At 45.3% G+C, this 22265-nt stretch overlaps 1 protein-coding gene across 1 annotated transcript; it reads left to right on the top strand.

Moving 5' to 3' along the window:
• Nucleotides 1-1041: 1041 nt before the first annotated feature.
• On the top strand, nucleotides 1042-19996 carry XRCC2 (X-ray repair cross complementing 2; the record flags this gene model as incomplete). Its single annotated transcript, XM_080701129.1, has 3 exons — nucleotides 1042-1080; nucleotides 7801-7882; nucleotides 19275-19996. 3 exons carry the CDS (start codon nucleotides 1042-1044, stop codon nucleotides 19994-19996), a joined length of 843 nt encoding a protein of 280 aa, XP_080557255.1.
• Between the last annotated feature and the right edge of the window lie 2269 nt (nucleotides 19997-22265).

Below are 22265 nucleotides of genomic sequence, written 5' to 3'. Positions count from 1 at the left end.
TCACTAAGTTGAGGAGGGCCTCAGTGTGTGTGTGTGTGTGTGTGTGTGTGTGTGTGTGTGTGTTACTAGGGATTGAACCCAGTGGCATTCTACTTCCGATCTACACTCCCAGCCCTATTTTATACTTTTTTTTTTTTTTTTAAATTTGGAAACAGGGTCTCTTAAACCATTGCACTGGCTTCGAACCGTCTCCGTCTCCCAAGCACGGGGATTACAAGTGTGCGCCACCGCCAGGTTGACTTGGTATATTTAAAAATTTATTTTAAACTCATCATACTCCCTCATCCCCATAACTTGGACAAGAAAAAAGCCTGCTTCCTCAGTAATTAATTTATCTTTATACAACTTTGAAGTTTGAATTTATTTATACCTTTATTGATGCAATATAACTGCATCGTATGTTCGCATGTGAGATTCAGCGATACACACACATCACACACCACTTGGCCTATTTTCCCTCCCTATGTGCTCTCCCCCCAATATATTTTATTTTTTATTTTTATTTTATTTTATTTATTTTATTTTTTTTTTGCAGTACTGAGGATGGAAGCCAGGGGCATTCTACTTCGGAACTACATCTCCAGCCCTATTTTTATTCTTATTTTGAAACCGGGGCTAAGTTGCTGAGAGCCTCACTAAATAGCTGAGGCTGGCTGCGAACCTGCGAACCTCCTGTCTCAGCCTCCCAGAGTACAGGGATTACAAGCGTGCGCCGCCACGCCGGGCCAGCCAAATGTACTTTAAACTAGAAAGCTTAAATACATGATGTCAGTCCGGTCTAACAGAAACGAATCCAGGTGGACGACAAAAGAGACGAGAGCACCAGCCGCCCCGGGGACGACCAGCCAACCAGAGCGCGCGGGACGCGGGGGAATGACGTCACCGCGGCGGGCCGCAGCCCACTGCGCATGCTCGCCGCCTCCGGGCCGAGGGCGGGCCAGTGCGCACGCGCACTCCGCAAGGCGGGCGCCGCCTCTGACTGGCTGCGTCTCCCCGGCGCTGGTCAATGGCGTTGGTGGCGGGAGAGTTGAGTTCGGGGCGATGTGTAGTGACTTCCATAGGACTGAGTCTGGGACTGAGGTGAGAGTCGCGGCGGCCGCGAGCGAGGGCGGAGGCGCGGGCGGGCGGGGGGCGACGCCAGCACCCCGCTCTGCCTCTGCTGGCGACCCCGGAGACGGCGGGTCCGAGCGGAGCTGGAGGGAGCCGCTCCTGAAAGTGCACTTTGCCCAGACCTGTCAGGGGAGCCCCACCCGCAGGGACCACGGCCCGCCACCCGTCACAGACCCGCCGCCGTGGGAGAAGCTAGCAAAAGGAAGGGGCCGCCGGTTGCCGCATTTTCCAGAAGCTTTTCTAGGACAAGTGCTACTTGGGTAGTTGGCATCACCCTCTGTCATCCACACGTCTGCCCGAGGCTCACCCAGAACACGTTTCCAGCCTACCCGTCTCCAGAGCCGCACGAGCTCTTTGATGCCCCGCAGGAATTTATTCAGGAATTGAACCAACAAGTGGTGAGCCCTTACTGTGCGTCCACCACTGGCTACGGGATAGGATTAAGAAAACACAAGACACGATTTATGCCCCAAAGAGCCAGCAGTCATAGCAGCCTGCGTTGATGGTATGTGTAGTGAAAGCATGCTGTCTGAGAGAGGTTCGGCAAAATGGAAGTCACAGGAGATGACTGAACCTTGACATAGTTCTAAAGACCTTTTGTAGCGGCCCTAGGAGGAAGAGATGACTTTCAGAGTGGGCGGAGTGGGTGGGCGTGGTGGCTCGCGCCGGTAACCCTGGTCCTTGGGAGGTGAGACAGAAGGATCACAGGTTGGAGGACAGCCTCAGTAGTGTAGCTAGACTCTCGGCAACCTAGCAAGACTCTGTTTCAAAGCAAAACATAAAAAGGCCCCCCCCTCACACACACACACACACACACACACACACACACACACACACACATGACACAGGAATGGGGATGTAGCTAGAGGTGGAATGCCTCTAGGTTCAACCCCAGTACCACGAAGGGGAAAAAAAACGTCCTGGGGTATATCTCAGAGGTAGAATGTCCCTGTGTTTAATCCTCAGTACTACTAATAATAATTATAAAAGCAGGAAACCTGGGAAAGTGCTTTGAAACAATGGAGTCAACCATATATGTCCTCCTGGAGCAACAGTTGTCTTTTTTTTTTTTTTTTTTTTTTTTTTTTGGTGGTACTAGGGGTGGAACCCAGAGGCTTTCTACCTCCGGACTATACTTCCAGACCTTTTTTTAAAATATTTTATTTGGAAACAGGATCTCACTAAGTTGCCGAAAGCCTCACTAAGTAGCTGAGGCTGGCTTCGAACCTGTGCGATCCTCCTGTCTCCGCCTCCAAAGCGCAGGGATTACAAGCGTGCGCCACCACGCCCAGCAACAGTTGTATTTTCTGTATGATTTAGACAAATACTTTATTCAAGAGCCAAGCCTAATACCCTGCTCTGAAGGGCAATTGAATTTTCAAAGTGGCCGAGAAGTCTAATTTCCCATGTGAAAAGAATTCATCTGGGCTGGGGATTTAGCTCTGTGGTAGAATGTTTGCTCAGCATGCATGAGGCTCTGGGTTTGAATCCCAGTGCAGAAAAAGAAAAAAGAAGAAAAAATGTGATTAGCATTATTTCTAAAAAGAAAAGTATTGGTCCCCTGATGTGGGGGGGTTTCCATGACGAGCCAAACGTTGCCTGGATTGCATACATATCAAGGGTGGGTGGCCCTTCCCTTAGCCCTCTAGTTCACTCCAGCCGCTTGCTTGCCCCAGGACTGTTACCTACCAGTTACACACATTTTGCCTGAAGTGAATTTCCCCCACCTCTCAGTACTAAAAATTTATTCAATTTTTAAGTAGAAATCTAGGCTGCTTAGAAGGGCAAGGTTGAGAATATTTGTTTAGGATGTTTGCTTTTCTTATGTGGTGCTTGGGATTGAACCCCGGGCCTCATACATGCTGAGCAGGGGCTCTGCCACTGAGCTACACCCCCAGCCCGGATGCCTGCTGGTTTATCTTGTGTTTTGTACTATTTAGCTTGCTTTGAACCTTTAGTGCTGAAGTCCTCTGCAAACACACTTAATAACACAAGGCAGGGAAGTTGTAATGAGTCTTATACACCTTGGCTGATGTCGTTCATTTCTGGTTCTTCCTGCTGGTGTGAGCAACAAAGTGCCCGCCACGTGGGTGAGGATGGGTCAGTTTTTACTCAGTCTGCTGACTCAAATTCTAATCTCTTTTGAAACACTCTTTTTTCCCCCCTTGCTATCGGGATTGGAACCCAGGAGCATTCTACCCTCCTCCAGCCCTATTTTGGTATTTTGGTACTAGGGATGGAACCCAGGGGCTTTCTACCTCTGGACTACACCCCCAGACCTATTTTATATTTTTTATTTGGAAACAGGGTCTCATTAGTTGCTGAGAGCCTCACTAAGCTGCTGAGGCTGGCTTTGAACCTGCAATCCTCCTGTCTCAGCCTCCCAAGTAATGGGATTACAATCATGCGCCATCATGCCCAGTTTATTCTTTTTTTTTTTTTTTTTTTTTTGTGTGTGTGTGTGTGTGTGTGGTACTAGGGGTGGAACCCAGGGGCTTTCTACCTCCAGGCTATCCTCCCAGACCTATTTTATATTTTACTTGGAAACAGGTTTCACTAAGTAGCTGAGGCCGCCTGTGAACCATGATCCTCCTGTCTCAGCCTCCAAGTACTGGGATTACAAGTGTGTGACACCAGGCCCGGCTGCTGGAAACACTCTTACAGAAATACTTGGTAAAAATGCTTCACCAGTCAGGTGTCTTTTAGCCCCTCCAAGTTGACACCTAAAATTAAACATCACAGAGCTGGGTGTGATGGTGCATGCTTATAATCCCCATACTTGGGACACTGAGACAGGAGGGTTGCTGGTTCGTAGCTACTTAGTGAGGCTCTGTTTCAAAATAAAGAATAAAAAAAATAGGGGTGGGATGTAGTTCAGAGATAGAATGCCCCTGGATTCAATCCCCAGTACTGCCCCCCACCAAAAAACTGTACCCAAGGGTCACAATTTAATAAAACTTAACATCTTACCTAAAACTGGTTTCATTCTACTGTAAGCACATGGTGGTAAAGAAAATATGTACACATTTCAACACCGCCGCCTTGATTGTATTAAGTGCCAGCACACTCGACCATTGTTAATTGTAAAACTCATTTTTTCTCGTACCACATTCTACCTCTTAGCTATCTGAGCTAAACCCAGCCCTTTTTATTTTTTATTTTTTAATTAATTAATTGATTAATGAATTAATTTACTTGTTTTGGTGGTACTGGGCATGGAACCCAGGGGCCTTCTACCTCTGGGCTACACTCCCAGACCTATTTTTTATATTTTATTTGGAAACAGGGTCTCTTAAGCCAGCGCGACTGGCTTCGAACCTGCGCGATCCTCCTGTCTCCACCTCCCAAGCGTGGGGATTACAAGCGTGCGCCACCACGCCTGGCTATTTTTTTTTTTTTTTTGAAACAGGTCATTGCTTTTATACCATATGTGTAAATGTGAATCTAGTGAAAAAAGGGAACCGTCTGAATGTGTGTATATTTTCCTGAAGCTAGTTTTGCCTGCAGTTGAGCCCCCAGACTTGCCTCACCCTGCGCACTCTGTATTTTGTTTTGTAGATGTAGCTTAGAAGTTCTTTAAGCTTGGTTGTCTTTATCTTGATGGTCTCCATTTTACCTAGCGTATGTGGTTACATCTGTATTTGTATGTATAGATGTATTTGCTTGGTATGTAATACAATTTCATTCATATTTGTTAAATTAACATATACACAACACAGACGTGTGACCCCAGCTATTCAGAGGCTGAGGCAGGAGGATCACAAGCTCGAGGTCAGCCTCAGCAACTTACTTAGTAAGACCCTGTCTCAAAATAAATGTTTAGAAGAGTTGGTAGCTCAGTAGTACTGAGGCAGGAGCCTAGATGGTACCACCCTTCACCTGCCACGGGAGAGCAGTCAGAGGAAGTCAGGCTCAGGAAAAGAAATGAAACCTAACCCAAGCCTCTGTACCTGTGGAGCCAGGCAAGACCCGCCCCATCGCCCTGAGGCTACATGATCTGTATGTGCTGCCATTCAGGGCTCAGATTTCGGACTTCAGTCCTCTGGGTCCTGCTGGTGGAAATAAGGGAATTCTCCTTCCCAAGCTGGTCTCCAGGTCCTCATCTTTCTGCACCTGGCCTCCTGCAACAATACAATGCTTGCTTAGCATATTCAAGGCCCTGGTTCAACCCCCACTACCAGAAAAAGATATTAATATGTAGAAACTTTACATCATTTACATTTCAATAAATCTTTCCAAAAAGTTTGCTTTGATTTAAAAAAATGCAAATAGCTGGGTAGCCATGGCACACACCTGTAATCCCAGTTATGAGATTGCTGGGAAGCTGAGACAGGAGCATTGCAGGTTTGAGGACATTCTCAGCAAGTAGTGAGACTCTCAGCCACCTAGTGAGACCCTGTTTCAAAATAAAAATAAAATTGGGCTGAGGGTGTAGCACGGAGGTAAAATGCCCCTGGGTTCCATCCCCAGTACACACACACACACACACACACACACACACACACACACGGTGACTGGTCTTCCTATTTGTAAAATACTTTATTTTTCTTCCTTTTGTCGTATAGAACAAAGGCTGTCAAATCTGTGCTGATTTCCTAGAAACTTGAGAATTAGTTTTAATTACATTTCCCTTGCTGACATTTAAATTACCCGTTGTGCTTCCTGTCATCTAGCTGCCTCTGTCACGGTGCAGGCACTCTTCCAGACTAGTGTGACAGACTCTAGCTTCTCTCCCTAATTTTACTGTGCTCAAATCTACCTCCTAGTAGCCACCAAGACAGTCTGTCTGCAATACAGACAGTCGTAGCTCATGCCTGTGGAGTGCTTGCTTTTTGCCAAGCACAGTTTTAACACACTTCATCCTCGTGGAGGGAGGTACTTAAAAGGTTGATGAGCGTGTGTGTCCCCCAGTTGCATAGAGACACGCGGAGATCCGTAGTAGATATTATGGATGCCTTTATTCGTGGGAGATCGGCCTCCAGCCCCCGCATGGCCGCGGAGGCTGCTGGCGGGGGAGAGTGCCTCCCTCCCTCTCGGGCTCCTCTCTGAACTCTGCACTCTCTTCTTCCGGACCGGACCTGGAGGCCTGGTTCCCTCCCGGAATCGCAGAGCTCCACCTCCTAGCTTCCGGCCCTGCCCCCTGTGGGGCAGGGGGACTCGAACCTTTCATCCTGACCTCTTTGACTAAGGGGTGCAGAAGGGCGATGTTTTTGTTCATCTAGCGACTTCCTGCTGAGAAGGGACACCGTCAGTCAGGGCCCCAGGTCGGGAGAAACCGGGATCTGAGCTGCTGGAAGGGAGCAGGTGGCTGTGGTCGCAGCGAGAGTTGGAGGTTACCCTGGAGAGCTCGGTGACTGGTTTGCTTTGAGGAGACTAACAGGCAAGGTGCTATTAAAGAAAAAGAAAATTGTGAGAGCGGAACCCAGGCTGGGCAGAAGCCCTTTTAGACGCAAGGCAGTCACTAGATCTACTAAAACAGCAACATTTTCCTGAGGAGAACGTCTACCACCCCTTTAGCAGTTTTCACCTTTCAGTACTGTTTGTTATCCTTGCCAAGGCCCAGAGAAGTGGCATGGCAGGCTGGCCCGCTACTCCCTCTGTCTGCCCTTAACTGTGGGAGACTGTTTACTACATAAACAGTCTGTAAGCCAAAGATAAGGCCCTGCACACGGCATCGAAGCCCTCCTGTGCTCTGCCTCTTTCCTTACAACCTCACTGTCTCCTGCCTGATTCTTTTTTTTTTTTTTTTTTTTTTTTGTTGGTGATACTGGAGTTCCTGGAAGCCCTTCTACCTCCGGGCTACGCTCCCAGACCTATTTTATACTTTTTATTTGGAAACAGGGTCTCTTAAGCCAGCGCGGCTGGCTTTGAACCTGCGCGATCCTCCTGTCTCCGCCTCCCAAGGGCAGGGATGACAAGCGTGCCCACCGCGCCCGGCTCCTGCCTGATTCTTACCACAAGCTCTCGCCATTCACATCTGCTCACAGTGTGCCCACACTCGGAGCAGTTTCTGACTCGTGTCCTGGCTGCGACCATCTCACGAGCCTGGGACACCTCGATGTCCCGCACACCCTCTGCCCCTGCAGACTCCTGTTTATCTGTTGGGACCCAGCCCACGTGGTAGCTACTGAAAGTTGCCATTCCCTTTGTCTTCATCCCCTAGTCAGGATGGGACAAATTAACGCAGATAACTATAGAAGAGGTAAGTACAGTGAGAAAGCAGATTGGCCCTACATCCCAAGGTGGAGTCTCATTTACTTGAGGGCATGGACTCGTTTCATACCAGCAGTATTTGTTATACATACAAAATGTGAAATACTGTAAGAATAAATGAACACAAATTTTCTCCTAAGTTATATGTCCTAGTTCATATTTTCTGTTTTTCAATACTGGGGATGGAACCAAGGGGTATTCACCTCCAAGCTACATCCCCCCAGCCCTATTTTTTGTTCTTTATTTGAAACAGGGTCTCATTAAATTTTGGAAGGCCTCACTAAGTAGCTGAGGCTGGTCACGAACCTGCGATCTTCCTGTCTCAGCCCCCCAAGTACTGGGGTTACTAGTGTACACCACCTGCCTGGCTCCATTTCATATTTTCTTTAAAATCCTTAAAATTATGAAGTCTTACAGATTTTGGGGAACTTTTATGGATGCGAATTTTATGAGTTTTTCTTCTTTTTTTTTTGTAAGCTCCTTGCCCGACTTGAAGGTAGAAGCTCCTTGAAAGAAATAGAACCGAATCTGTTTGCTGATGAAGATTCACCAGTACATGGTAAAAACACAACTCAAAGTAAAAATATAGTGTCGTAAGTTAAGTTTTATACTGGTTTTCACATATGTTTATACTCCTAGCAAGAGATGCTACATACTCCTAGCAAGAGATTAAACTGTACAACTAAACAAAATGATCATGATGGCACCGAGTGTAAGCCTTCCTTACGTGTGTCGATGAGATGAAGTTTGGCTTATGTGCAATACATCTTTTGTGTGTGTGTGTGTGTGTGTGTGTGTGGTACTGGGCATGGAACCCTTCTACCTCTGGGCTACACTCCCAGACCTATTTTATATATTTTTTGGAAACCTGCGCGATCCTCCTCCTGTCTCTGCCTCCCAAGCGCGGGGATTACAAGCGTGCGCCACCATGCCTGACTGTGCAATACATCTTTAGTGTATACACTGACCACTCCTCTTTTTTCCCAGCATGCAGTATTCATGGGAGTTTTGTTATTATAATTTATTTTTTATTCTTGAGAAGTTTGCAGAATTTTAGGCAAGTCCTTAGGTAAAACCCACTTGTTCGAATTAGTATTTTTACTATAGGGAAAATAGGTATCTACTCGTTCTATTATCAGTACTTTACTAGCAAAGACCCACAAAAAAGATAATGTATTTAGATCATTTTTTTCTTTTAATGTAATAGCTTTTTAGATATCTAATTCCCTCGTGTGTAAAAATTCAGTCATTGTTAGAATAGTCATAGTTGTAAACCAACACTATAATTCATTTTAGAACATTATCATCATCCCACAAAGAAACCCATCTCTTTAGTAGTCTCCCCATGTCTCCGCCCTAGGCTGCTGCTCATCTATGTTCTCCCATCTGCATGCTAGCCAGGCCCAGTCCTGCTGAGCTTCTGAGATGGGATGAGAGCAGGCTTGTTCAAGGTGGTGTGGCTGTAGGCCTAATATACTTTCTAACTATAGATTTGCCTTTTCTGGACATTTCATATAATTGGAACATATAATATGTGGCTTTCCATGACTATCAGTGTTAATGTAGTGTGTATCACAGTTCATTCCTTTTTTTTTTTTTTTTTTTTTACTGGATGAAACCCAGAGGCTTTCCACCTTTGGGCTACACTCCCATAACTATTTTATATTTTATTTGGAAACAGGGTCTCATTAAGTTGCCGAGAGCCTCACTGAGTAGCTGACTCTGGCTTCGAACCTGCACAATCCTTCTGTCTCAGCCTCCCAAGTGCTGGGATTACAAACGTGCTCCTCTTTATTGCTGAAGAGTATTTGCCTATGGAGTATACCAATATTGTTTGTCCATCCAACAGTTGAAGGGCATGTGGATTGTTTCCATATTTTAGCTGTTATGAATATTGCTGTTACGGTCATTCCTATATACGTTTATCCATGCATAAAGATTTTCAGTTCTCGTGAGTAGTACCTAGGACAGGAATGGCTAGGTGACAGGGCACTTCCGTGTTCGGCCTTTGAGAAACTGCCAGCGGCTTTCCACAGTACGTCCACATTTTGCTAGCCACCAGCCGTGCGCACAGGCCGGGACCAGTTCCCCACGTCTGGGAATGATGGTTTCTACCTGCCCTTGTGATTGTGGGCACCCTAGTCGTATGAAATGATGTCTCGTTGTGCTTTTGATTTATGTTTACCTGATGGCTAGGGAGGTTGGGCATTTTGCAGTCTGTATGCTTCTTTGGGGAAATGTCAGAACCTTTGTTCATTTTAAAAATTGGGTTGTCAGCTAGGCGTGGTGGCGCACGCTTGTAATCCCACCATTTGGGAGGCTGAAACGGAAGGATTGTGGTTCGCGGACAGCCTCAGCTACTTAGTGAAGGCCCTTTGCAACTCAGTGAGACCCTGTTTAAAAATAAAGAATGAAAAATAGGGCTGGGAGTGTAGTTCGGAGGTAGAATGCCCCCGGGTTCCATTCCCATACTGCAAAATAAATAAATAAATAAAATAGGGTTGGGAGTGTAGCTCAGAGGTAGAATGCCCCTGAGAGTAACCCCCAGCACCCCCTGAAAAAGTGGAGGCAACCCAAATGTGCATTGGTAGCGAGATGAGTGTATGTATATAATGGAATGTTTTCCTGCCTCAGAAGGATAGAAATCCTGTGATATGTGACAACATGGGTGAGACCTGAGGCTCTATTCTGAGTGATACAAGGAAAGCTGCATGTTTCTATTTACATGAGGTCTCTAAAGTAGATTAAATTCATAGGAGCAGAAAGTAGAAGGGGAGTTGCCAGGGCTGGGAGAGAGAAGAAAGGTTGTTGTTTAATAGATACAGTTTCAGTTTTGCAGTATAAAGAGGCTCTGGAGAGCTGGGTTTATTTTTTATTTTTGTTTCAAGGACAGAGAGGGATGTTTATTTAAAATGAGGTAAAATACACACAACTTGATTAAATAAGAAGCCAGTCTCCATTTCAGCTAAACCCAATAATGCTATGGTTTGAGGTTTTCCTTCTAAATTCATGTTGAAACTGGATATTCACAAGAGGTAGGGCCTTTGGGGAAGCAACAGGCCTAGGCCCTGCCTTAGTGAGCATTAGCACCTGACCAAGGGCTGGAGGGACTCGCCTATCCCTCTCCCGGAGGATCCAGCGATGGAAGCAGCCCTCGTCAGACACCAGGCATGCCGGCACCCAGGTCTTGGGCTTCCCAGCTGCCAGGGCTGTGAAAGCTGAACTCTTACTTACAAACCTGAGTTCCGTCATATTTTATTGAAGGACGAAGACAAATGGTTTTACACTATTATTTTCTGAGCCCTGCTCCATTAATGATCAGAGTAATTCAGAACTAGTAAGTAATTCCCAAAGAACAGGATGTTATGTATATTTAAGTAGTAGACCTCACAGGCAAAGTACTGATACTTAACATCTAGCTATTTAAGCTGGACATGGTGGCCCACGCTTGTACTCCCACTACCCGGGAGGCTGAGACAGGAGGATTGCAAGTTCAGAGCCAGCCTCAGAAACTCAGCAAAACTCTCAGCAACCTAGTGAGATCTTGTTTCCAAATAAGAAATAAAATCAGACCAGGCATGGTGGCGTACGCTTGTCATCCTAGTATTTGGAGGCCGAGACGGGAGGATCGCAGGTTCGCAGCTAGCTTCAGCTACTTAGTGAGGCCATCCGAAACTTAGAGAGACCCTGTCTCAAAGAATAAAAAAATAAGAAGCTGGGCGTGGTGGCTCATGCTTGTAATCCCAGTGTTTGGGAGGCTGAGATAGGAGGGTCGTAGTTTGTGGACAGCCTCAGCTACTTAGTAAGGCCGTTTGCAATTCAGTGAGACCCTGTTTAAAAAATAAAGAATAAAAAATAGGGCTGGGAGTGTAGCTTGGAAGTGCAATAAATACCCCTGGGTTCCATCCCCCGTACTGCAAACATAAATAAATAAATAAATAAATAAATAAATAAATAAATAGTTTAAAAAATAGGGCTGGGCGTGTAGCTTGGAAGTGCAATAAATACCCCCGGGTTCCATCCCCAGTACTGCAAACATAAATAAATAAATAAATAAATAAATAAATAGTTTAAAAAATAGGGCTGGGAGTGTAGCTTGAAGGTAGAATGCCCCTAGGTTCAATTCCCAGTACTGGAAAAAAAAAAAAAGGCAAATCCGACTGGTAGCTTGGAGGTAGAATGCCTCTGGGTTCAATCCCCAGTGACACACACACACACACACACACACACACACACACACACACACACACCTGCCTGACTCCAGTTATGTCTTTATACATTGCATGCCTGTCAGCACATTTCATATTATTACAGAATTTAAATAATCACAAGTGTGCTTGCTTTAGCAGCGTATATACCTAAACTGGCACACTGCAGAGAAGGTAGGCACGTCCCATGCAGGGGTAACATGCAGATTGTGTGAAGTGCTGCACATTTTTCTGTCAAATGAATGCAAATTTTTCAATAAAATTATTTAAATTAATAGTTACTTTTAAAATGGTTAAAAGAAAACGACTAAGTATAAATTATAGTGTCTTTCATATTTACATATGTAGTTTGATTTACTTATGCTCTTTCTCTCTTGCTTTGGTTTCTGTTTTTTATTTTTGGTACTTGGGATTGAACCCATGGGCATTCACCTCTGAGCTACACCTCCAGCCCTATTCTACTTTTAATTTTGAAATGGGATTTTACTAAGCTGCAAAGATCCTTGCTAAGTGTCAGAGGCTGGCGATGAACCTGCCATCCTCCTGTTCAGCCTCCCAAGTACTGAGGTCAGAGGTGTTCACTTCCACACCTGGCTACTCCCAGCCCTTTTCATTTATTTATATATTTATTCATTCATTCATTCATTCATTTATTTATTTTTGTGGTGCTGGGTTTTGAACCCAGGGGCATCCTCTGAGCTATAACCCAGCCCAATTTTTTATTCTTTATTTTGAAACAGGGGTCTCATTTAGTTGCCCGAGACCTTCAGCAGCTTTGCAAAACCCTACTTCAAAATAAAAAATAAAGCCGGGCATGGTGGCACACGCTTGTAATCCCTGCACTTGGGAGGCTGAGACAGGAGGAGGCTCTCAGCAACTTAGTGAGACCCTGTTTCTAAATAAAATGTAAAATAGGTCTGGGAGTGTAGCCCAGAGGTAGAAGGCCCCTGGGTTCCATTTCCAGTACCACCAAAAAAATAAATAAATAAAAATAAAAGCCAGACATGGTGACAAAGGCGTGTAATTCCATTACTTGTGAGGCTGAGACAGGAGGAGTGCAGATTCTCAGCCAGCCTCAGCTACTTAGGCCCTCTGCAACTTAGTGAGACTTTCAAAATAAAGAATAAAATATAGGGCTGGGGGGGGTAGCTTGGAGGTAGAATGCCCCTGGGTTCAATCCCCAGTACCAAAAAGACCACAAAACCTACCATCAAGCTGTCGCTGTTAGGGCCAGCTCACTGAGTATTCGTTTGAAATGGTAGCATATGTAAGCCTAGGATTCCCAGGCTCATCCGTAATATCAGTTATCAGAAACCCACAGGGAGGCCGAAGGCGCAGCAGTGATGGATGCGGGGTTTAAGAGTCGCCGAGCTTTTCTGGGTAGGAGGTATTTATACCGTGTACCAATTCATACTTCTTTAGTACCGTGATGGTTGTAATCTGCAATTCAACATATCTGTGATGTAGTCGATAGGCTGTACCAAGATGATGTATTTTTTTTGGCTTTTCTTACTTTTCCTCATTTTGAAGGATCTTTAGATTCATGACTCTTTCTGACAATCTGTTACCCTGACTCCTTACAGCATCTATTTAGAAGAGTTACTGTCAGGGCCAAACCATCCAGATTTCCTGATTTAGTTTAATTTCTTCAAGTGCCAAACCATAGGCATTTTTTTTTACTACAAGTTGTCATATTCAAAACTTTGGCTGGACAAGGTTGTGATTTTTTAACAGCTCCCAGAAACATGCAAGGTAGTGATTTCCTTTTTTACTTTCTTTTTTTTTTTTTAAATTCAGAACTGGAGATGGAACCCAGGGGCATTCTACCTCTGAGCTATACCCCCAGCCCTATTTTTATTTTTTAGTTTGAGACATGGTCTCACTGAGTTGTGGAGGGCCTCACTAAGTAGCTGAGGCTTTCCGCGAACTGTCCTCCCATCTCAGCCTCCCAAATGCTGGGATGACAAGCGTGCGCCACCACGCCCGGCTTAAGGTAGTGATTTCAAACAAAGTTAAAAGGACTGTGTCCCATCTACTGAGCATTATGTTTGAGGATGATTTTTTATTTCAGTGATTGAAGTACATGTTTATAAAATCCGTAAAACCGATTTGAGTTCCTCACTTAATGTATTATAGGGACTTTAGCTCAAGGATCTTAATGATAATATTCGAGTGTACCTTGCAACTTTACACATGTTACTTCTGCAACTGTCACGAATGTCTTTTTATACCTGCCTTGCTTTTCATATACGGAAGGGAAGTGTATCATTATCTACTTGTTAATCTCTTAACAAAGGCTTTAATCTTACATTTCTCTGCCTCAGTCTTATTCATGCCAAACCAAGGGTGTAAGGAATTCACATATGTACCTCAAGTATTTTTTAGTTAATGTCTAGATTTAGAAAAACTTGCCAAGCCATTCCGGGAAGCGCTTTCAGGCGCTTGGTTATTTGAGTTATGTTGAAAGACATTTGTGAGCATTGCCCTACCAAGGTCTTCACTGTTTCCCTCTTGTGAGAATTCCAGAAATACCCGAGAGCTCACACAGGACCTCTGACCAGCTTCGGAGGTTTCTGTCCCTGTGGAGTTTCTCCCGTTTTACCTGTGTTTTATTACTTCTTTTTTTAATGGTACTGGGGACGGAACTCAGGGGCACCCTACCACTGAGCTACGTTCCAGCCCTTTTTATTTTGAGACAGGGCATCACTAACTTGCTGAAACTGGCCTTGAACTTGCCATCTGCCGGCCTCAACCTAACTGAGTAGCCAAGATTACAGTAGCGAAGATTACAAAGATACAGCACCATCACATCCAGCAGTTTATTTATTATTATTGTTATTATTGTTTTGGTGGTACTGAGGATTGAACTCATGGGCATTCTGAACCTCCAGTCCTATTTTTTATTCTGTGTGTGTGTGTGTGTGTGTGTGTGTGTGTGTGTGTGTGTTAATAGGGATGAAACCCAGGGGCATTCTACCTCCAAGCTCTACCCCCAGCCCTATTTTGTATTCTATTTTGAAACAAAGTCTCACAAAGTTGTGGAGGGCCTCACTAAGTAGCTGAGGCTGGCCATAAACCCGCATCCTCCTGTCTCAGCCTCCCAGGAACTGGGATTACAAGTGTGCGCCACCACGCCCGTTCCTCCAGCAGTTTATTACCTTCAGTTGTCTTCAGTGACGCTCCAGCTTCTCCAACCAACTGAGTTTTTTGCCATTGACATAATGAACATTAGCTACACTCTGTTTTCTGATTGCCTGTGATGCTGAGATACCTGCAGCTGGTCCTGTCCTTGCTTCCCTCTAAAGGCAGAGAATGCCCACGCACCTTAAACTGTCTCCTCAGGACCTCCGCTTTGTTTTGTTTTTTGTTTTGTTTTGTTTGCAGTACTGGGGATGGAACCCAGGGGCATTCTACCTCCAAGCTACACCCCAGCCCTATTTTTTATTCTTTAGTTTGAAACAGGGTCTCACTGCATTGCAAAGGGCCTTGTTAAGTAACTGAGCCTGTCGGCGAATCACGATCCTCCTGTCCCAGCCTCCCAAATGCTGGGATTACAAGCGTGCGACACCAGGCCCGGCTCTTTTATCTATTTATTTGCTGGATTTTTTATACTTTTGTTGGGGCCGTACAGCTTCACGTCACAATGCGGTTCGCAGTGATGGTGAGACACACGCACACAGCACTTGATGGCTCCCCCCCCCACACACACACACACACACAGAGGACTGAGACTGACGCCAGTATTCTCACATCTGTCACGATGTCGCTGGAGTAACTCCTTCATTGGTCCTCCCTGGCTCCACCGGGCTTCTTCCCCCGGATCTGAAGTGCCTCTGGAGTCACCACTGCTCCCCAGCTTCCACAAATGAGCGAAAGCGGAGGACCCTCCACTTCCGTGACTGGCTCATTTCAATGTCATAATGCTCTCCAGACCCGTCCATTTTTCTGCAAATGATGTTATTTGGTTCTTCTTTTTTTTTTTTTTTTGTGGTACTGGGGGTGGAACCCAGAGGCTTTCTACCTCCGGGCTACACTCCCAGACCTATTTTATATTTTATTTGGAAACAGGGTCTCACTAGGTTGCTGAGAGCCTCACTCAGAGCTGAGGCTGGCTTCGAACCTGCGCGATCCTCCTGTCCCAGCCTCCCAAGCGCTGGGATTACCAGCGTGCGCCACCACCCCGGCTGGTTCTTCTTTATTGCTGAGTAGAACTTTATTGCATGTGTATCTAATAATTTTGTAATCCATCACCTGTTGATGGACAGCTAGGTTGGTTCCATAATTTGGCTGTGTTGAATTGTGTGCTATACACATGGATATGCATATGTTACTGTAATTTTCTGATTTCAGTCCCTTTGGAAATATACCGAGGAATGGATTAGCTGGATCATATAGTGGATTCAGTCCCAATTTTTGAGGAACCTCCACACTATCTTCATTTCGGCTGCACTAATTTGCAACCCACTAACAGTGTAGAAGAGTTGCTGTTTTTTCACATTCCTGCCAGCATTTATTGTTGTTTGACTTCTTGGTGGTTGCCATTCCGATTGGCATTAGATAGAATCAAAGTGTAGTTTTGATTTGCATCTCCCCAATTGCTAATGATGTTGAACATTGTGTTTAAGTGTGTGTTACCATTTGTATCTCTTCTTTTGTGAAGTGTCTACTTAGTTCAATTGCTCATTCTTCTTCTTTTTTTTTTTTTTTTTTTTTTTGTAGTACTGGGGATGGAACCCAGGGGCATTCTACCTCCGAGCTACACCCCCTGCCCTATTTTTTATTCTTTAGTTTGAAACAGGGTCTCAATGAGTTGCAAAGGGCCTCACTAAGTAGTAGCTGAAGCTGTCCTCGAACTGCACTCCTGTCTCAGCCTCCCAGTGCTGGGATTATAATCATGAGCCACCACACCCTGCTCAATTGCCCATTTCTTTTCTTTTCTATTCTTTTCTCTTTTTTTCTTTTTTCTTTTTCTGGTGGTACTGGGGGTGGAACCCAGAGGCTTTCTACCTCCGGGCTATACTCCCAGACCTATTTTACATTTTATTTGGAAACAGGGCCTCACTAAGCAGCTGAGGCTGGCTTCGAACCTGTGCGACCCTCCTGTCTCAGCCTCCCAAGCGCGGGGATGACAAGCGTGGGACGCCTGGCGTCCATTGCTCATTTCTTAATTGGGTGTTTTGTTTGTTTTTTAGTGTTGTCTCTTTTGTGTTGTCCTTTTGGGAATTGAACCTAGGGACAGTCTGCCATAGCTCTACCTCCAGACCTGTTTTATCCTTGCTGAGACACGGTCTAACTGAGCTGCAGAGGCTTCGTTGGTTGTGGAGCCCGGCCTGGGGCCTGCAGCCCTTCTCTCAGCTTCCCAGGCGCTGGGGTCACTAGTGAGGGCCACCACCTCTGGCTGCTATCCTGAGTCTTTTACGTGCTTTGTATATTCCAGAAATTAGTCCTCTTATCACAGGAGTAGCTGGCAAGATCTCCTGTCCTGTAGGCCTTCTCTCTAGACTCTTGATATTTTCCTTTGATGAGCAGAATTCCCACTGATTAATTCTTGTTTTAATTCCTGAGCTTTGGGGGCATTATTGAGTCAGTTTCTACCTGTGTCTAGAAGTCTGCACTTTAAATACAGTGTTCCACTGGGCGTGGGGTGCACTTGTGATCCCCGCGCTTGGGAGGCTGAGACAGGAGGAGCGCACAGGTTCGAAGCCAGCCTCGGCTGCTGAGTGAGGCCCTGTTTCCAAATAAAGTATAAAATAGGCTTGGAGGTAGAAAAGCCCCTGAGTTCCACCTCCAGTACCACAAAAAAAAAAAAAAAAGAAAGAAAGAAAGAAAGAAAATAAATATAGTGTTTCCTATCAAATGGTTCAGCTATAAATAAATAATGACAGACTAGCAAAAATTGGAGCATTAGTCTTCAGAAAGCATTTCAGAAAGTTCCCAGGTGTTCTATTTAACTTGAGTTGTCCATTTTAAGAGTTATTAGAACCTATATACAAAGAGACTTGGAGCACTTCAAAGTTCAGAGCCGGGCGTGGTGGCGCACGCTTGTAATCCTAGCATTGGGGAGGCCGAGACGGAGGATCCGCGGTTTGTGGACAGCCTCAGCTATTACTTAGTGAGCTCCTGTGCAACTCACGGAGACCCTGTTTCAAAATAAAGAATAAAAAAATGGGGCAGGGGGTATAGCTCGGAGGTCAGATGCCCCTGAGTTCCATCTCCAAAACTGCAGAAAGAAAGAAAGAAAGAAAGAAAGAGAGAAAGAAAGAAAGAATAGGGCTGGGGGTTTAGCTCAGAGGTAGAATGCCCCTTGGTTTCATCCTCAGTACCACACACACACAACACACACACACAAAAGTTCAGAGTAGTTGACTTTGACTTACAGTATGAAGAAAATAATTTCTAATATAGCTGGGCTACAATTTCAAGTAGCAAAGAATGAGTGCAGTAGCAGTTTGGAGATGTGTAGGGTGTCTCTGGTCCACGTTGCTATCGGCACGTAAGGTCTGAGCGCCACAGACTGCCGTCATCTGGAACACGAGACAGTGCACAACCAAGAATTATTCCTACAGCCGGATATGGCGGTGCATGCCTGTAATCCCAGCACCTAGGGGGCTGAGGCAGGACTTGGCAATGCTCTCAGCAACTTAGTGAGACTGTTTTCAAATAAAAAATTAAAAGAGAGCTGAGGGTGTAGCTTGGGGGTAGACTGCCCTGGGTTCATTCCAGCACCCACACAACATATGCCATATACACAAATTACTCCTCTCTTAATGTTGATACACAAGAAACCCTAACTAGGGATTACTTTCACCTGCACGTAAAGGAGTCCAATTCCGTAGCTCACCTGGGGAGAGGCTGCTTCTCCTCACATCATCTGTGGTGTTGACGCAGCTGTCAGAACTTCATACGGTCATCCAAGGCCTGAGGCCTGTGTCTTTGCTCCACCGCCCTGCGGCACCTTTTATCCTCACTGGTCAAGATGAGGACATGGCAGGCAGGAGTCACCTAAATAGGAACAAAACTTAGAAACCCCCAGCAGACGGCGGCTGGCATCTCAGTGACTGCAACTGTGTTACCGCCTGGCGACCCCTCTTTGCACGGGAATCTAGAAAATAGTTTTGTTTTTGTTTTGTTTTGGGGTTTTATTTTTATTTTTGTTTTGTTCTTAGTTTTTGTTTTTGTACTAGGGATTGAACCCAGAAGAGACTACCTCTAAGTTACATCCCCAGCCCCATTTTAGTTTTAATTTTGAAACAGGGTCTTGCTCAATTTCTGCGGTTGGCTTCTAACCTGCGATCCTCCTGTCTCAGCCTCCCAAATACTGGGATTACAAGCGTGCGCCACCACGGCCGGCTTTGTACTGCTTCTCCTACCTCTAACATCCCTGGGTAAGTGTGAATGCATATGGTCAGGAGAGTCATCTGTTTTTTAATGTTTTCTTGATGCTACTTAGTAGCTGAGTTCTGGGCCGGGTGCAGCTCAGTGCCAGGGTACTTGCTTGCTATGTACAAGGTCCTGAGTTCAGTTGCCAGCACTGCAAAAACCAAAAACAAACAGAAAATGGACCCCTTTCTCAGATGAAATGATAATGTTCTTATATTTGCTTATCAGATTCATTTTAGCAAATGGATTTAGATTTTCATTCCCATTTCAGTAAAAGTCTTCATAAAGCTTTTTGCAGACTTTTCATTTTGAGGCTACTGTTGTGCCAATGGGTTTTGACTGCCATTTTTAAATTCTACACAGGTGATATTCTTGAATTTCATGGTCCAGAAGGAACAGGAAAAACAGAAATGCTTTATCATTTAACAGCACGATGTATACTTCCAAAATCAGAAGGTGGACTGGAAGTAGAAGTCTTATTTGTTGATACAGATTATCACTTTGACCTGCTCCGGCTGGTTACCATTCTTGAGCACAGACTCTCCCAAAGCTCTGAAGAAATAATAAGACAGTGCCTTGGAAGATTTTTTTTGGTGTACTGCAGCAGTAGCACCCAGCTACTGCTCACGCTGTATTCACTAGAGACCCTGCTTTGTAGTCACCCCTCTGTCTGCCTTTTGATCTTGGATAGCCTGTCAGCTTTTTACTGGATAGACCGCGTCAACGGAGGAGAAAGTGTGAACTTACAGGAGTCTACTCTGAAGAAATGTTCTCAGCTCCTAGAGAAACTTGTAAAGGAGTATCGCTTGGTGCTCTTTGCAACAACGCAAAGTATAATGCAGAAAGCCTCAAACTGGCCAGAGGGGCCTTCTCCCACCTCCAAGCGGCCGGGCGACGTGGACGTGGACTACAGGCCCTACCTCTGTAAGGCCTGGCAGCAAGCTGTGAAGCAGAGGATATTCTTCTCCAAGCAGGATGATATGAAAAGCAGCCGCCAGTTCTCGCTAGTTTCACGTTATTTAAAGAATAACAGTTTTAAAAAACATCTTTTTATTATTGGAGAAGGTGGGGTTGAGTTTTGTTGATATATATCATAAAATAGCCTTTTCAAGCTTTCAGTACAAGTCTTGAAAGGTCTTTCATAGGCTAAAATGATTTGATTCTAAAGCTTTAAGCTGGGTCGGGGGAGTATAACAGCAGCATTCTACAGAGAATGGATTTCTTAAACTAGTGCAGTAAAACTTCTGACTACTCTTTCTGGGCCCTTGAGGATGAATCAAAGTAATATTAACAGCCGGGTGTAGTGGCGCACGCTTTTAATTTCAGTTCTTGGGAGGCTGAGACAGGAGGATCAGATCGAAGCCAGCCTCAGCTATTTATTAAAAAATAGGTCTGGGAGTGTAGCCCAGAGGTAGAAGGCCCTGGGTTCAATCCCCAGCAACACACACACACACACACACAGAGTCATATTAACAGTTTAACTTTGTACTAAGCTTGCTTTACAACTAAACGACAATATACATATTCCAGATGAAATAAAATGAACTTTTATAACTTTGTGTCTTGTTTTTGGAATTCAGCTAGAAACTTACCTGCTTAGGAAAGTTGAAGTGCATTTCTCACCTCTCCCAGGTAACTGCTGAAGGAGGCGGTGACTCTGATGGCGTCCACAGAGCTCCCACCGTGTTGCCTTTCCAGGCCGTATACGCAGAGCTGCCTGTGGGTCCTGTCTGCCTTCCACGGCAGAGCCGGCCTGCTGGAGCATCTGTGGTTGAGAAGGGCCTTGCTCTGTTGCCCATACTTCCAAGGCCGGCCTCACACTTGTAAGTTTCCTGCCTCAGCCCCCCAAGTAGCCCGGACTGTGGGAGCGCAGCTCTGCACCAGCCAAATGGCCTGAGTTACCTGAATCCAAGGTAGACTGGCATTAGGTTGAGTTTCTTTACAACCTCCGAACGTGGGGAAATAAGGTACGCATTTAACAAACTCCATGAAGTGGATCTTGACTGTTCACCCCTAAGTGATAGATGCTGAAACTGTATGTTACTAGTATTTTTTTTTTTTTACCTATTTAGAATAATGAGACATAGCTTTCATTGGAACTTAATTACTTCCAACTGAGACTTGGAGAAGTTTCTTTGGTATTTTTTTGCTCAGTAAAGGTTAAAATAGGGAGTGTGTACAAGGGGTATACAATGTCATTTGTGGAAGAAGAAAATTTTGGAAACTGTATTTATAAAGAAAGCTGGGCAGGGTGGCACACACCTGTTATCCTAGTACTCGGGAGGCTGAAAGTATCACAGGTCCCAGGCCAGGCCCAGCAACTTAGTCAGACTGGGTTTCAGTGTGTGTGTGTGTGTGAGAGACAGAGACAGAGACAGAGACAGACTGAGACTGGGGATGGAACCCAGGGGCATTCTACCTCTGAACTGCACCCTCAGCCCTATTTTTTTATTCTTTATTTTGAAACCAGGTCTCACTGAGTTGCAAACGGCGTTACTAAGTAGCTGAGGCTGTCCACGAACCAAATGCTGGGATTACAAGCATGTGCCACCACACCCGGCTGTATTTCAGTATATAAAAAAAAAGTTAAAAAGGGCTGGGAGAGCCCAACCTGTTGGCTCATGCTTGTAATCCCAGTGCTTGGGAGGCTGAGACAGGAGGATCACAGGCTCAAGGCCAGCCTCAGCTACTTAGTGAGGCCCTCTGCAACTTAGTGAGACTCTGTTTCAAAGTGAAGAATAAAAATAGGAGTGGGGGGTGTAACTCAGAAGTAGAATTTCCCTGGGTTCAATCCCCAGTACCACACACACACACACACACACACACACACACACACAAATATATATATATATATATATATTAGATATAATAAAATAGGGCTGGGGGTATAGTTCAGAGGTAGAATGCCTGTGGGATCAACCCCCAGTATGAAAAATAAGGAAGGGAAGGAAGAAGGAAGCTCTATTAATACATTTTATTTTATTTACTCATTATTTATTTTGTGGTACTGGGGATGGAACCCAGGGCCATTCTACCTCCGAGAGACACCCCCAGCCCTATTTTTTATTCTTTATTTTGAAACCGGGTCTCATTGAGTTGCAAAGGGCCTCACTAAGTAGCTGAGGCTGTCCGCGAACCACGATCCTCCCATCTCAGCCTCCCACATGCTGGGATTACAAGCGTGCGCCACCACACATTTTGATCAAAGAAAGTACGAACTCGGGGGCAGTTACTGTTATATCAACATCTGGCATTCAGGCGACGCGGAGTCTCCCTGAGCCTGTGTTGGCCATGGCCGTCCCTCACTTGTGTCTGAGTTGCTCCAGGGAGAGTGGGAGGGTTGACTGTTGTGTT

Source organism: Muscardinus avellanarius (assembly GCF_963383645.1).
Source record: "Muscardinus avellanarius genome assembly, chromosome: 9".
Lineage (NCBI taxonomy): Eukaryota > Metazoa > Chordata > Mammalia > Rodentia > Gliridae > Muscardinus > Muscardinus avellanarius.
The sequence above is the reverse complement of the archived record's forward strand: the minus strand, read 5'-3'. Positions and strand labels throughout refer to the sequence as shown.